Here is a 17,997-nt window from a genome sequence, read left to right as displayed (position 1 = left end):
ATGATATTCGAGATTTACTTTTTTCTTTGATCTATATCTATCCTATATCAAAATATAGTTTAAGGTATGTCAAATTTTTGTCATAATTGTAGTAACATGCAGGTCTAAGAACCCGACTGCTAGACGGGGAGAAAACTATAAGTCGCCACCAATCATTTTTTCTAAGTGTGATTGGTCACCTATTGATATGATTCTAATCAACGGAATCCTAAATTAATTTCAAATTTGTCAAAAGAACGTTAAATTGACCTACAATATTTTAAAACTAAGTTCGGGAGTGCGGTCGTGCATTAGGAAGGATTAGCACCCCCATGATGCCCATTCCACGAACAGTACCATTTAATTATAGGTCATCCTATTGAAGCCCTAATTCTTAAATTTATCATCTTTCCTTAGTTATTATTTATTTATTTTACCCTCTCCTTTGTTTGCGAATTAAATTACTCTATTTGATTTTACGGGAATGAAGTGCATATGATGCACTCGTGAAATGCATGATGTGAAATACAAATATTGTCAAACGAAAACTTTTTATTAAGGATATTTCCTATATCCTCCCATCCTACTAGTGGGATTCAGGAACATTCTCTCACTTAGAGAATTATCGAAGAAACTTGTTTTCACAAATTTGACAAATAAATCCCATCCTCAGGATAATCATACGTGTTTTAATAAAAATAATATTTTCGTGAATGCAGTCTTATTATGAACAAAAGCCTTTTTATTAAAGATATTCTCTGAGCCCTCCCTTAATACTGGTGGGACCTGGAGATATCTTTTCACCTAGGAAACTTTTCGAAGAAAACTCACATTCGCAAAATCCTTCAAAAACTCCCTTCATCGGGACTTAGACTTGTGCACATAAATATCTACATGCCATGACATTTACAATGCAATAGTGATGTGTGATATGCTTATGAAATTTATTATTTTGTTTCTAAATCCTCCTATATTTTCTTTGTTATTTCTTTAAGATTTTCCTTTTTTATCGTTTCTTTTTATAAATATGTATATTATGAATTATATATTTTTCTATGTAATTTAGGTGTTTATTTATTTTTCTATATAGATTTTTTTTACTTAAACTCTCTAGTCTTTAAGCAAGATTTTTCATTTCAAAGTTATTATTATTTACATATATATATATATATATATATATATCTTTCAAATTCAACTTTCTCCTTTTTTACTATCCATCATATTCCCTTTTTTAATAACCATTATAAATTTATTATATATATTTATAAAATAATATTTATCCTTTATACTTTAAATGTATTCACTATTATGAATTTACCATCATTGAATGTTTTATTACCCTTTATTGATTTATTGTCATGAGTATTATTATTTTTCATAATTTTATATTTATCTTTTGACACCATAAGCGAATATATATCATTTATTCTTTTACATTTATTATTATACTTATTATATTTATATTTTGACTAATTTAATATATATAATTTTTGTTTATTTAAAATTAGAAATATTGAAATTTCAAAATTAAGATCTTCCCATCATACTGTTGGAGTCTTAATTTAAATATTGAGTCTAAAGAAAATTCATTTGGAATTGTGACTCCTCGCATTCTGAATGAACATCCCATCATTGGCACCATCTAAGTAATAACATATTATCCTCACTATTAATGCTATATATTTTCTCTTTATCTAAATATTCTATTTTCCTAACCATTAATATTACCTACGTCTTAAATATATATGGATTTTATTTATTTTCTATATGTGTATTATTTTATTATCATAATATATATATATTTAATACCTAACTAAATCTATAGAAATTATTTTTACTACTAGCATTTATTTATTATTTATGTATTTTTTTACCTATAATTTTTTGTGTTTTATATATATATATATATATATTCTTACCCTAAACTAAATATTTGTACATACACATAGGTTTTCAACTATTATTATTGATATTATTTTAATTACTAACTTTAAATAAAACTAAAGACAAATGTTTTAAATATAGAGACCTAATTAAAGCTAAACTAAAAAAATTAAATGGCCCAACAAACATAATAAACAAACAGCCCAATAGTGATCCAAACAATAGAGTCTAAAGGGATCCATACCTTGCTAGGGTTCAAATTAGCCCAAAGGAAATGAGCTGTGGAGGAATACAAAGGTGTGCTTTAGCAACCCACAAGCTATCTAGCAAACAACATCATTTTGCTTTCTACCTTAACTATTTAAACCCTATTTTCTTCCCTTCTCCCCATTTCTCTCTTCCCTTTTCTCTCTTTGGCGACTAACGCTCTCTCATCTCTCTAAACCCTCTTTTCTCTCCTTGATTGGAAGCCACCAAAAAACCCTCCTATCATTGGAAACCCTTTTTGTCTTCTTTCTTTTAATCAAAAAATGGAAAGGAAAATCACCCCAAGCCTCAAAAATCCCTAAGTCCTACGAAAAGAAAACTCTCCTTTACCCTACTCCCATTCCTATTTTATGTATTTTTTTGTTATTTTTTTTTGTTAGAATTGTGGTATTGTGTGCGGTTGGTAGAATAAGTTTTGGCTTTAGTGTCTTTTAAGGTTTTCAGTAATGATTTCTACGAATTTCGAAAAAAGAGTTTCTCTTAGGCTCTAAAATCTTGGTGAGAGGGCAGTTATAAAACTACCCTCAGATGCTAAGGGATACAGCCATTTGTGCACCCCCAGCATCGTAAGCCCATTGCTATATGCAAAAAATTCGCATCTGGCACGGTTGACTTGTCCTAGTAAGGTGCAAATGCACTTTGCTGAGCTGGTTCCTTATCTCTCTTTTATTTTATTTTATTTTTGTTCTTGATACTTCTAGAAAGTTCTTTATCTCAATTGGCTTTAATCCTGGTTTATTGATTTAACCCTGTTTTCTTAATTTGATCTGTTTTAGCTCAGTTTTAATCACATTGGACCTGTTTTTAGTAGTTGGTTTAGACTTTGGGCCAGACTTTTATTGGCTCCATTAGTTTTTTATGATAGTAAAATATTCTCACTCATTTATGTCTAACTATACTATTTGAGTGTTTAGGATGAAAATGTACATCGGTAATAAATTAATCATTGGAAAGTAAATATCAAAACTCATTAGAATAAGGAGTTACAAATAAGTCACAAAGCAGAAGCCTCTTAGTTGGATAATCAACGAATTTAGTCAATTAAAATTCAAAAATGAAGTTGACCGGTTCAAAGACAGAGAAGACTTAGTCGACTAAGATGCATGGTTAGTCAACTAAGAGCTCACTGCCAAAGACTTTAATTACAAGACAGAAAGAACTTAATCAACTAAGAAGCATGGTTAGTCAACTAACAGCTCACTGCTAGAGAATTCAATTACAAGACAGAGAAGACTTAATCGACTAAGAAGTTTGTTAGTCAACTAAGAGCACTCTGTTTGAAAATTTGAATTTGAATGCTAGAAAATAGACTAACAGCTAGAACCGACTCCAAACTATTTCCAACGGTTTGAAGATATCAAACATCCATCGGAGTTAGTTTTTAAAGTATAAAAGATATCCCCAACGGCTAAGAATAATATTATCTGCTTCCAAGATCAAAAAGAGCTCAAAAAATTGACAAAAACTCTTTCTATCCTTCTTGCTCTTCACTCTAATCTTTGTAATAGAGTTTAGCACATCATCTTGTATCATTCATGTCAAGATAGTAATCATAGGTACTTCTTTATATCTGTATTTCTTTATTACTTAGAGTGTGCGAATCACTCTAAAGGGATTAATCAAGCTTGAGATTAGCTTGATTGGTGTTATAGGTTCTAACTCAGGTTAGGAAAAGTTAGATTTGGATTTTAGTTGATCTCGGGAAAAACCATTGTTAAAGGTTGTGGCTGAACCTGTGAAAAGCCATTGTTAAAACTTGGTGAAAACTTGAGAATTCCACTGATTATAGTGATTTGGTTTGAAAATCCTTGATTGAAAGATCAAGGTAGTGGATGTAGGTCAAAGAGAATGAACCACTATAAATCTTTGTGTATTGTCTGCCTTCTTTTATTTTTCATTTCATTCTTCTTGAAATCATTCATTTATCTAGCATTTAACTTCTCATCGTTGACCTTTAACTAGCCCCCAATTAGAAATCAAGTTTAGTGACATTCAAAAGGTGCTATTCACGCCCTCTCAAGCACATTTCTTTAGGATCAACAACTTTAAGTGCTTTGATCCCTATATGGACACTAATATAATGCTTGGGGTGCCCAAAGCCCACTGATCTTTGGACTTGATTTAAATAATAATAAAATAAACATCTAAAATGAAATATAAAAATAAAAATAAGATAAGGGCCTTTACATTACTAAAAATAAATAAAGAAAGAAAGAAAATAAATAACTAGTGTCTACAATAATGTTATTACTATAGTATGAAAATTGAATCTTTAATTTGTAAATTCTTTGCAATATTTTATAATCATTCTCGATTTCAAATTTTATATATATAATTTGTGTAACGCTTGTCAATTAGTCATGCCCCCTTTGGCACATTTCTTTAGGATCAACAACTTTAAGCCCTCTGCTCCCTATATGGACGTTAATATAATACTTGGGGTGCCCAAAGCCCACTGATCTTTGGACTTGATTTAAATGATAATAAAATAAACATCTAAAATGAAATATAAAAATAAAAATAAGATAAGGGCCTCTACATTACTAAAAATAAATAAAGAAAGAAAGAAAATAAATAACTAGTGTCTACAATAATGTTATTACTATAGTATGAAAATTGAATCTTTAATTTGTAAATTTTTTGCAATATTTTATAATCATTCTCGATTTCAAATTTTATATATATAATTTTTGTGTAACACTTGTCAATTAGTCAAAACCTGATTTATCTTGGCATTGATTAGAGCATCCAAAAACTTTCAACTTAATAGAGGATAAAACTTTTATCCATAGGAATGACTGACAATGATTCTTTATATGCAAAAATTTATGAATTGCCTTAATTTCTTTTCCCAAATTGCATGACCCTACTAGCTTTATTCACTTGAAGTACCATAATTTTCTTGCAAACTTGTCAAAAATGACAACATATACTGAAATTTGATATTAAACCATAATAAATTTTCTTATTATATGCCTTCAACTAACAGCTATATATGCTTAATTTCTAGTTTTGAATTGTTCATAGATGTGATCCAAATTTCACAATCAACTCATAGTACTTCAGTTTGAAATAGTCAAGTTAAAAATGATTACCCCTTGACAAATCATCATAGTGTTAAATTAATTAATTAATAGTGATTATGTATAAGAGTTGAAAACTCTTTTTGTGGTGGTTTAAAGTAAGTTATTATTGGAAGCTAAAAATTTTATTATTGGATTAAGAAAACGACTTGCCAAGATTAAAAAATTTAGTCAGCTTGTGTGTCGACACTACAGCACCTAAGCTTCTGCCTTGGGAGCTTGTTGGTTGATTGGGGCAGCGCTGTAGCACTATGTTTGCTGTTTTCCATGCTTTGTTCCTTCAAGTTACCTAATGCAGAACTTCTACGGTCAAGCTACTTCTAACGCAATTTGGACCATGTTCTGATAAAAATACATGAAATAATAAACATAAAAGTTATAGCTTTCCAATGGTCAAAGAATCACATTTATTGGACTTCTGTAACTTGAGTTATGTCTGAATTACCATAGCATGTTCGGTGAAGTCTGCACCTTGCCAACTTGTATAATTCCTTGCCACTTGACCCCTTCTCTTTTGAGGACCTTAAAAACATAGGAACTAAATCAGCCATAGCTAAAAATAGGCATTTTACCAAACAAATGAACTAAAATAACTTGAAGTAAACTAGCTTAATCATAAACTAACTAATTAAAGAAAAACAAAGAAAACTATTTACAACTTTGCCTAAACTCAAAGACTTAGCAATTTTATCACTCAAAATATGACAAGATAACTTTATATAATAGAGTTATCAGCTATTTTCTATTATAATAAGTTATTAAAGTGATATGGTTGGTGCTTTTCCATCATTCTGCACAGTGTTTAACAAACTTATAAAAGTGCTTTAAAATGGTACATAAAACGATACAAAATATTAAGAAAAATAATGTAACAGTGCTAGAAATTACATAGACTTAGTCATGCTTTGGTTCTAATCGATTAAGAGACATATTTTCTGAAGAGAAGACACAAGTAAAGAAAGAAACCAACACAGAAAACATTAAAGACTATAAAGGCATATCAAGGCAATGAATCACAAATGAAGTTTGGGTTGCCCTTGCCAATATGATATGGAGTATAAACGAATGGAAAAACAATTGGATCAAGCAAGGAGGAATCATTTAATGCTAAAAGAAGGAACATTACAAAGCACACTAGTGGTTTAGTTCTATTCCTTGTTCATACAAAAATGATTGTATGAATTAATATTTATTTGTTATGCTTTATATACTACTATTTCCCATATTTTAATATACTTTACATGTTACGTAAAATATATGCATTGTGATTGAGAATAGTTGTAAATGAATGCAAGCAAATATATACTGCTATATTATCACAGAATTACGGTGAAAATTCATCCTTGTAGCCAGAATTTGATCCGCATGCTTGGAAGGATGACGACTACAGACACTGACGTGCATGGGTTTGGTTCTTGAGGGCTTGTTACAACTATACTTAACAATGTAGTAACATCTGAGTCAGTAGCTAGCCTTTACATCGGTCTTGACATTAAGTTGGAAGAAAAAGTGAAAAGTCTATCAAATGATGTGAGTCAGATGCGTGAACAAATGACGCAACATTTTAGAGCCATGAATGAATTTATGGCAAGTATAAAAGCAATGACAACCAAGAGGTGTTTGAAAAAAGGTCATGAAAGTACTTTAAGTTCAGATACTGACGAGTAAGGTGACATTCCATGATAATAGCCTATTTTTGGAATTTGACTTAGATGCTTTTTTTAATATGGCATACAATAGCACATTTAACTTTACTTTTATATTTGCATATTGTGTGTTTGCAATGATTTTTAATTCTACCAACTCAACTTTGAATTAAGTATTTTAATTGCATGTTAATTGTACGTTGCATAGACTATTTTTTTTAATTTGTAATTATGATTATTTTAATAACAAAATTTACGGTTTTGGGGATTTCTATGAAATTTTTCATTGGTAGAGCATTTCTAACAAAAAAATTTGTTGGAAATTACCAATAGATTTTCTTACAGAAATTTTCGTTCGTAATTTCCAACAGAAAATTCCATTGGAAATCTATTGGTAATTTCTAAAGGAAACTTCCGTCTGACTTTCATTGAAAACTTTCAATGGAAATCTCAGTCAGTGAATCCGTTGGAATTTTTGTGTTTTCCAATAGATTTTGTGAAAAATAATATATTGAAATTTAGCTATATTCTAACGGATTTATGTATATTTTTAACGAAAATTTCGTCTGAAAATTCTGATGAAGTTCCTATGAAAAATATTTTCGACAACACTTTCAGAGATGGAATTTTCAATGAAAAATTTTATCGAAAATCTATCGAAAAAATGCATTTACAACAAAAACTTGACTATTTCTTACGAAAAATTCGGTAAAACAAAGTCTGTTTTTTGTAATGAAACTATCATCCCAACATAACAATAAACCACCAGCTATGCCAATTCGATCAAAAACTAATCATTTAACTCTTCTGTTCCCCCAGCAGCTATCTAGAATATCTCTGAATATTTTGTTTTAACTTGATAATGTGGCTAACGTTTAGGTTGATGCTAATGCACCTTATAAGATTTGCAAAAAGTAATTTAAAATGTCTTGAACAAAACACTAGAATCAATTATCCATGCATCTTACAATACTGGCATTTATATTAACAAGGTGTTCAAGGTATTATTATTGCAATCAATTTTAAATTTTAAATTTAAGTTGAGTAAGAATTAAAAATGAAAGTCATAATGTAATTTATGTAATGTAATAACAGTTGCAATTTGATAGTTCATTAGCAACATGTAGATTTAAAAAAAGTGATAAAATAAACAGGTAGAAATTATATTTTAGGTCAAATATAAAATTATAAGCATTTAAATTATAAAAAAATACAAACTTAATCATAAAATTTTATTATAACAAAATATCAAAATAAAACATATGAGATTAATTTAATTTTTCTTCATATAAATTTAAATTTCAAATTATGAATTAAAGAGCATATATGTAGTCAGCAGATTAAAGTGCCTGAAAAAACTTATTAAAGAGGAGGAATAGGCAGATTTATTGAAAGGATGATATCACATGAAAATTTTCATAAAAGAAATTCAAATATATTAAACTTGTATATTTATATAAAAAATAATTTTAAAAATTAATATTATCAGCTTGCAAATCAAAAACTATAATATTATTTAAAACATAATTTTTTTATATTATAATATTATTTTCTCAACAATCAAATTTTTTATAATCATATTTTCTGCCTGTCATGTTATAAGGCATCAAATGTCCCAGTAACGTAAAGAAAGTGGGTTTTATCGAACAGTGTCGGAGGAGGGCAGTTTTGGAGTTGGGACTTCGGATCAGGTCCTGCCGTCGGTCGTGGATGTGCCGGTGAATCCATTGGGCTTTGTTGGCTTTTAACTATTTCTTTTATATGTGAAAAATCTGTTGAATTGGTTGGTGGTACATTTGTAGCAGGAGGCACCTGTCGCCTGGCATGTTTCATAAAAATAGTAATGTTCACACGTAAGTATGTGTTTTTTACTATAAACGGTAAGAGTTTGCTGGATTTGGAGATGATCTGATAACATCAGCAGAACAACTTGTGGTTATTTTAGTACCAGCGGTTTCCTCATGCTTAAGGACTTGAAGTTGAAGTTTGATTTCCCATACCAAACTAGACCCCATCCACAAAGAGACAAATCCATAGTTTAAAGACTAAACGGCCGAAGTCACTGACCAGACCAATGCTTCAAATTGTCCTTAATTTTATTCCTTTCTATCATCACTGTTTTCCTCTTTTTTCAAAACCAAAAATAAAAAATATTAATATATGGGTCTTGTTTCACGCGTTCAACACCTGCAACAGTTTATTCCAGGTTATACCCACCACTTTGTCTTTTGTATTTGTTGTTGAACATAAAATCACCTTTAAAGAAAGAATCACAGAATTAAACTGCATTATTTATACAGGCCAGGGTATTATAATTTGCATAGACTCTACATTTCCAGAACAATATTTGCTCTACTCATCGTAGAATTGAAACTGGATAACAACCAAATGTTTCATTTGTTACAATGTGTGTTAAGATAGAGGATATAGCCGATTTGCACACTGTAGGTACAGCCGTACAGGATGCATCGTACAATCTGAAGAAGCAATGCTACTAAAAGTGAAGTTTACACAGCTTTACAGAGGTGAAAAACATCACTAAGACAATCCATGCCAGCCACCTGTTTTTGGGATCTGGCTTAATATAAGAATGACAACGCTTGAATATCAGATCACCCAGAACCAAGCTATGACTGATCCTGATGCCAGACCAATAACTAGAAACAATACAATAACAATGCCAGCAGTCTCTGCATGCTGTAGCTGAACAGATTTGGGAGCCAAGATCATTAACACACTTGTCAAGTAGCCATTAGTAAGCCCCAGAAGGCAAGTCAGTATTGAGACAGGAATCTCAGTCCGGAAGAATTGGGGACCATGCAAGCAACCTATAAAGAGGGGAAAGAACAGTAACCTCACAACACATGCAGCAATTGCAACCTTTGCATTTTCAAGGAGATAAACTGCAGTCAATGATTTCCCAACAAGGTCGAACACATTGTAGCCCGTAATAAGGAGGACTGGATACCAGTCCCGGAGAATCAATGAGTGCACATCCTCTGTGATATATCCTGGAAATATAGACAAAGTCACAACGTATAGGAGGATAATCCCGAATCCATACCACTTGACTGTCCCTACTATATTCCACAAGGTTGCTCTCCAAACAGGGCCGGTCAGGGGACCTTTCTCCTCTTTCTCCTCCTCAACAGCCTCCATTTTCAACTCCTTGTAGTACTTCATAATCGGAAGTCTGTGCACCACATTGTACAAGACAATGCATATGACCATAACCACAATACTCGTAGAAAAGTAAAGGTTGGCACTTTTTCTCAGGCCATCAGTATCTTGCGGAAATACAGCTTTGGTCAGGATCCGTAGCACTGAAACAAGGACACCTGTAGCCAACAATTTTGGAAATTAAAATTGCACCTGGTGCTATAATTATCAACTCGGGTTAGGCAACCAAAAGCGCACAATTCTGCACATAATCGGACTTTATAAAAATCAGCAAAGAATTTTGAAACCATGAATATTGGAATTAAACTATAGAGCGCATGGGTGTTATCAGTAATCACTAGTGGATAAGAGTTTACTTTCAATATACCTTACGGAAAGCATAGCTATAGACTGTAGGGAATAGAGAAAAGTGTTCCAAGTAGTTCAAGATTCAGGATTCCCAAGGTTAAGGGAATTGGCCCACTGATGTCTTTGAAACGTGAAAGATGCTTAGTCTTTCAAGCCTTTTACAGCAAACGTTTCTTCAAAACAACTATAAATACTCTTAAGCTATAGCCCATAGTTAACTCAAATTACTTGTTGAGTTTCTATAGTTAAGCTAAGCAGCTCAATTTCTGAGCCTGTAAGTGCACAATGTCCTTGAAAATTGAGTAAAAGACAACAGAATCAGTTTAATGTAAACTCAGCTTAAAAGAAAACATTACTAATACTATCTCGCTTTTTTGATCTCTACAAGATCAATTGCTCCCTCCCTTAAAATTACTTTTAACTATTCATCGACTCTAATGCCAAGGCCTTGCGGTGATTAACGGTAACCACGCAACTCTCAACTTCCAAGCTTTCATTTCTACAATAAAATTAATGAACGCCCACATCTACAATTACTCCAACCAAAAAAAAATAATTAATTACCAGAACCGGCGGTTCCTGCAACAATAGCCTGCATGTAGCGTTCAGGCAATTCACCAGCCGCCCCAATGAGACCGCCTTGAACAAGCGCATCCGCTACGCCCGCCAAACCGACAACCACGACCGTAACGTAAAATCCGTCATACAACCCGACCCGACCCCTTATATAAACAGCATCCATAACGGGCACAACGAGCAGGGAAACCACGAACAGGCCCAACCCGACGTTGATTCGCACGTAAGCTTGACTCTTGTGAGCATAAAACACAATGATTAAGAGGCAGCTGAGGCCGATCAACATGTAAACGACGGCGAAGACACGGTCGACAGAGGCTTCAGGATAAACGTAGGAGAAGTAGTCAACGGCTGTGATGAAGGCGTTCCATGGGAGGAGGAATCCGACGCCTAATGTGAAGTAGATGATATAGGCTAAGTGGAATTTGTCTTCTGGCTTTGCGGGTTTCAGAGGGGAGTGGACAAGGGGCGCCGATTCTGAGTCGGGTTCGAGTCCTCCGTCGGTTGCGGGGACGCCGGAGAAAATCATTTGCGATTTTTCTTTTTTTCTCTTTTGGGAGAGCGATTGGTTTGGTATTTTGGTTGGTGCTGCTGTTTGAGATTTTCTTGGGATGGGATATGCGATGTCGTTTTGTTGCAATAATTGATCTACTAGACTAAACTAGTTCTTGCAAGAATCATTAATAAATTACTACCATTTTACCACATGCACACTGTTTCTAAATTACTTTTTTATTGCAAAAGACTTAGAAAAACGAAACTGTGTCCCACATATCATGTGTAGGCCACGCCATACGAGCAAATGTGAATCATGCGATCCTTGTCATGGACGTGCTTTGCTTAACGCTGATGAATGTTGCGAAAGCAACATTACCGTTGTGGTTGGGAATAGTTTGTATCCCACGGGGTGTGGCACAAGTTAAATGGAGCCCCTCTGCAAAACCAGAAAATTGGTAATTCAAAGATGGATTAGGGGCTTAGGGCTTGTCTCAACATTGGAATTTGATCACCCAGTTGAGTTGAAGCTTAATCAATCAGTGAAAACTGCCAGCTCTATAAGGTGTGGACTCACTTCCAAGTGGCTATATTTTCCTTGTCTTTTGAAATTTCTAAAATATTCTGATTGGGAATACCAGAGGCGGAGCAGGGCAATGTCTCTGCCCCAAATTTTTTAATTTTTTTTATTTATTATATTTTTTAAACCGTCTCTTTAAAATAATTTTTTTATTTAATAATTAATATAAATAAACATAATAATAAATTGACTCCATAAGTTTTACTCTATTTTATCTTAATTTTTAAGTTTTTCTTTCTTTTTTTTTATTTTTTTTTCTTTCTTTTCCTAACTTAACATTGAAATGCATTCCTTCAAAAGAGATTTATGAGCTTGTACAAAAGATAAAACTACTCATCATCATTATGTGAAATTAAGAGGAAGTAAGGTTTTGTTTTATCTTTTTCTTACTATGTATATTATTTAACTTTTAATATATTTAACCATTATATGAAATCTTGTATTTAATTTTTTTATATTTTATGCATTATACTTTTATATTTAATTTTTTTTAGAAATTATATTTAACATTTTAAGTTTAAATATAAATAAATAAAAATATTTGATATTAACTACATTAAATTTTTTAAGTTTAATTAAAGTATGAGTAAGTTGAAAACAATTGACAAATCCTTTAAAAGAAAAAAAAATGTAAATTGTCTAAATGATTTTCCTACACTTAAACCACAAAGCTTCAATATTTCAATTTATGAATAAGAGTAATATGAATTAAAACATCCAAACTCAATCTTGAAGAAATTATTGATTAAATTTATCATATTAATTTTTAAAATTTTTTATCTTTATTCATATTTGTTTTTGACCACTCTAACAAAAATTGGCTAATTTGATCCTAGGGAACAGAAATGTGCCATACAAGAATATGGATTCCATCCTTTCTTAACTATGGTTCCTCATGCACTAATTAAAAAGTAAAATGTTTAAGTGCTCCTCACAAATATATATATATATATATATATATGTGTGTGTGTATGTGTATATATTATTTGTATTTCACCCTTGGAATGAATGATTCTTAACCTTCAAAATATATATATTATTATTATCTATATGAAAATAGTGGTGTCTGGTTATAGATATTTTGAGATAAGAAAGAGTATACAACAGTCTAGCTCACAAGGACAGGAGATATCAATAATGTGACCCAAATAATTCACATGCCAAATAACCTCATCGAATTTATCTAAATCTATTTGCAAATGTGATTTTTAAAAGAGGGACATCAATATTTCCCCCATGTTCCTCCTTTTCCTACCTACTACTCCCTATCCTAACTTCTTTCCGTTAGTTTTTTTAAGCAAAATTTTATTTACATTCTCTAAACCTTTACACATATTTCATCATACGTACTATTTATGGATATTATTGATAAAATCTTTCATTCGACATAAGTAATTCTAATTTTCAAATTTTTTTGGTGTTTGTTTGTAAGAAAGTTAATTTTAAGTATCAATGTCCTAACAAAGGATTATGACAACTAGGGGCGGAGCATCCCTTTGTAACGGGGGGGCATTGCCCCTCCAAAATTTTTGAAATTTTTTATATATTATATATATTTTAATAATTTTTTAAAATAATTTTATTGAATAATTAGTATAATTAAAAAAATAATAAAATGACTTTACAAATTTTATTCAATTTTACTCAAATTCTTAAATTTTTTTTATTTTTTAAGTTTCTCCACCCATCTTTCTCTCTTTTATCTTCTATCCTCGTGTTGTGAAATTATAAAAAAGTAAAATTTTTATTTAATTTTTTTATTTATATTATTATTGTTAGTTTTTTCAATTATATTCTATTTACTCATATATTTTAAGTTTTTATAGATTTTTTTTTAAAATTTCTACAAATCATCAATCATATTCTTTTTTTTTGTTATATAGGTTATATCTCTTACTTGTCATGGTTTTTTTTTCTATTATGTGGATTTTATTTTAATGATTTTAATTTTTAAAAATTACAAAATTTTTGTATATGTAATTCTCAAATATAAGTTTTAGTATTGCATTATTGGTTGTTGTTTAGAATTTCACTAATATATTATTTTTTATTAATTCTAATTATATAAAAAAAATTATCTTGAGTGTATGTTTTAATGTGCTTTATATTTAGTTAAAAGGAAATTATCTTAGGTATAAAAAAAATTATTAATTCTTTATATTATATTTAACTATTAATATTTTATACATTATAGTTTAATATTTAGTATTATAACTTAAATATAATAGAATAAAAATATTAGACGTTGACTACATTAATTTTTTAGTTGTTTATATTGAGAAAGATAAGATTTTGAAACCAAATAGATGATAAGTTTCTTATAAATAATTTAGTTGTTTATATTAAAAAAGATATTACCTTCATCGAACTAAACTTTCCTAGAGCACTATTATAACTTTTTTTCTTTTTGTTTCTTTTGATTTATATGATATATAAAATTATTGTCTATTATAAATCTTTTGATTATTAATGATTAAGTTCAATATATTAGTTTTAAAAAATTTTAGTTTTTATTCTTCTTAACTTTTGACCCTCCAATAAAAATTGACTAAGTCCGCCTTCGATGACAACCTATCTACCTTTGTTTCTAACAAAGTAAAGAGTATTCATGAATAATTACAATTTGAAATCTTAATTAAAGTTGTTTAAATTCAAAACATAAGTAACAAGTGAATTTATAAGCTAGGAAGGAATTATTCCACTATGTAGCTAACTCGAAGAAATGTAACAAAATTTACTTTGCAAATAGAGGTGAAAATGTACTAATTTCAATATAATCTTCAAAAGCCTAGCAATTTAGATCTATACTGAGCAATTACTAATTCAACAATAATTAATGCATGTAAGATTAGGAAAGGTAAAACTCTTTTCAGTTCGACGAATTTTAATGATGTTTAGGGATTTATAGTTGATATAGTCTAAATACATGTTAAATTAGTAATTTTTTATATAAAAGCTTTTTGTTTTTGGTAAATTTTTTTAAAACAAATCCAAATAACATAAGTTATCAACAAAAATTATTCAATAAAAGAATCATATTCTAACGTCTTCAAAATCACAAACTACATATCAAAATATTTTTAAAAATAAGCTCGAAAACAACATAAAAAATTTAAAACACTAACAAAATAAATTAAATCTGAAATTTTCCTTTAAAACTTAACCAAAATGATGGTTAAGGTTTTGAGTTAAGCTATTTAAAATTTAATCGAAATGATGTCGTTTTGGCCTTTAAGTGTTTGTTTGGTCTGAGTTTTTTTTTTTCAATTATCTATTTCTCAAAAGCAAAAGTTGAAACAAATAAGATTTTGAGAAATTTTTAAAAAAATAGTTTTTTTTAAATAAAATCTTTAAAAAAAAACTTTAAGAAAAGCTCAGCTTTCTCTTCTCTAATTTTAAAAATACGTCAGCATTTTCAAAAGAATTTTTCATTTTGTTTCAAAAATGTCCTCATCTATTAAAAATAAATATAATATTACTCTCTCAACATTACCCTCACTCTCAATCGATGTCCCTCTCCTTTTCATTTATAGTAATTTTAATCAAAATTAGAACTTATATAAGTTGTTTTCTCAAATAAATTATCTATAAAAAAGAACTTATAAAAGTAAATTTATAAAACTATTTTAACTTAATTTTCAAAGCTATTATTTTTTATAAAAACTTTATAATAACTTTTAAACTAAAAAAACAAATCAACTAGGTTCTAAAAAGAAAGAAAAGAAAAAAAAAGAAAGAAAAGAAAAAAAAAGAAAACGGGATTAAGCCAGTGGTATTGATTCAAATTAAGTTCAAGACTCAAATCCAATTAAAAAAAAGTGCTTTCTATTTGTGAAAAATAATATATTTTTGGTTTTATAAATTTTCATTATATTTTTAATTAAACCGAATGATAATTGATTAATTTGTTAGGTAAATAAATTAATAAATAAAAAATGATTATTTGAAATTTCTCATTGATAAAAATTTCATGAAAATTTGTAATCATGTTTTTTTAAAATAATATCTTAAAATGATGAATAATTTAACCTGTCCCATTAAAAAGTTGAGAAAATAAAAAAAAAGACTAAATGTTCAATTCGAGGTCAAAATTTTTGGATTTTTGTCAATTTAAGGTCAGAAGTTTCAATTGTAACAGTTAAGGGCAAAATGTTTTTAGTTCTCTACAATTAAGGACTAAGGTGAGAGGTGTCTGATGCATTTAGGACACATGCATGACGTGGATGCTGACTTGGAAGAGTAAGATATTGAAAGGTAGTTTTGTCAAGAAGTCTTTTGTGTCAAGTCAAAACAATTCAAATTATAACGTGACGTGTAACAACTATATTGTTCAGCATGATGTATAACAATTAAATTTTTAATATGACATATAACAACTAAATTTTTAACATAACGTGTAATAACTGTATTTTTCAACATAGTGTGTAATAACTATATTTTTCAACCTGGTGTGTAACAAGTAAATTTTCAATAAGGCGTGTAACTACTAAATTTTTAATATGACGTGTAACCACTACAGTTTTCAACATTATGTGTAATAACTGCATTTTCAATACAACGTGCAATAACTGCATTTTCAATAAGATTTTTTATCGCATATGATACACACTTTATCCTCCAATCAACTTGGCCTTTAATTGTAAAGAATTGAAATGTTTGGTCCTTAATTGTGACAATTGAAATGTTTGGCCTTTAATTGAAAAAGTGCTTAAACGTTTATCACCAATTGGAGTATTTAACACAAAAAAATTATACTTAACAATCTTAATGATAAATTGCAAAAAAAAAAAATCTATACCAAATATAAAAATATATTTAAAATAAATATTTACACAATTGGATAGCAATGTCTTCATCAGTGACTTATGTTTTTAGTGAACCAAAGATAAAAAAAATAAAAAAATTAAAGCAATCTGTTTCCATCTCCCCTCTAGATTAGCAATTTGCCATCAGTCAACAGCATTTAGCAAGTTAGAGGCCTCAAGATCAACATTGCTGTGGTTGAAAGTTCCAAGCCGAAACCTTCTTTGAGAGGCCGTTTGTGCTTTTGAACAAAAGGCTTTGATGTTTACATTAATTTTTTTCTTTTTTATTGTTCACATGCCCATATCAAATACTGCAGTTGCATCAAGCTTTGAACTCATGTCTCTCTACTAGCTAACTTCTCTTCCATCAAGTTATTCTTTTTTTTTTCTATAACTGTCGTAACGTGTGGGTCTGAGAACCTGATAACTCTATGATATAAAGTTATTTGGATTTAATTTTGATAGTAATTTAGTGTAATTCTTGTAGAAATGCATAGACATTGGTAGATTTTATTTAATTATTTTAAATTAGTTAATTTAAGTGAGTCAATCTAATTTTAGTTAATGTTATGCTTAATTTGGTGCTAATGTGGTTAAGATAGGTTGTTATTGATTTATTTGTGATTTTGTAGGTATTTGATGAAAGAAGAATTTTAATGGAAGAAGGAGAGCAAATTTGAGGTGTAGCTTCCACTGCATATGCTTCTGTATTTTAGCTATAACTCTCTCTATAGAGTTCCAAATGAGATGATTCTTGAACCATTGGAAAGCTAAGAGAAAAAGCTACAATTTTTATGTACCACTTTGCTAGTTCAATTTAGAAGATGGTCAAAAATCTTGTCAAAGTTGACATACTGTAACAATCTTAGAACAATTATGATTTTTGTTATTTAAATACGACCTATGTAATCTAATGAGGAAATCTTGATTGAAATTGACTTTTTTCTTCACCAAATTTGGCCTAACTTCAAAACCCTATAAAAACTACATTTTTGAAGACTTTTAAGGAAAAAATGAAACACCAGATTAACAGTTAAGAATCAAGTCATAGAGTCATTGAAGCTAAAAAAAAATTGAAGGATTCAAGGAGATTTGGAGATCAAGAATACAATTCATGAGTTTTTCTATCTTTTTTATTCTCTTATTCTCTTGGT

The 17,997-nt window shown here is 29.7% G+C and overlaps 1 protein-coding gene across 1 annotated transcript; it reads right to left on the bottom strand.

The window, feature by feature from the left end:
- Window positions 1-9,116: 9,116 nt before the first annotated feature.
- ENT1 (equilibrative nucleotide transporter 1) lies at window positions 9,117-11,573 on the bottom strand. Its single transcript, XM_021437231.2, has 2 exons — window positions 10,952-11,573; window positions 9,117-10,197 (listed from the first exon to the last, which is right to left on the bottom strand). The coding sequence occupies exons 1-2, from the start codon at window positions 11,490-11,492 to the stop codon at window positions 9,467-9,469; spliced, it is 1,272 nt and encodes a 423-aa protein (XP_021292906.1). The 5' UTR covers window positions 11,493-11,573; the 3' UTR covers window positions 9,117-9,466.
- Between the last annotated feature and the right edge of the window lie 6,424 nt (window positions 11,574-17,997).

The sequence above is a fragment of the Theobroma umbraticum genome, unplaced genomic scaffold, assembly GCF_002168275.2.
Source record: "Theobroma umbraticum cultivar Fairchild unplaced genomic scaffold, ASM216827v3 scaffold_20.0, whole genome shotgun sequence".
Lineage (NCBI taxonomy): Eukaryota > Viridiplantae > Streptophyta > Magnoliopsida > Malvales > Malvaceae > Theobroma > Theobroma umbraticum.
The sequence above is the reverse complement of the archived record's forward strand: the minus strand, read 5'-3'. Positions and strand labels throughout refer to the sequence as shown.

Bases quoted from the DNA above. Each gene is read 5' to 3' on its own strand.
- ENT1 (XM_021437231.2), bottom strand. From the start codon at position 11,492: ATGATTTTCTCCGGCGTCCCCGCAACCGACGGAGGACTCGAACCCGAC. The intron at 10,198-10,951 runs GTAATTAATTAT...TGTTGGCTACAG, and splicing joins TGCAGGAACCGCCGGTTCTG to GTGTCCTTGTTTCAGTGCTA.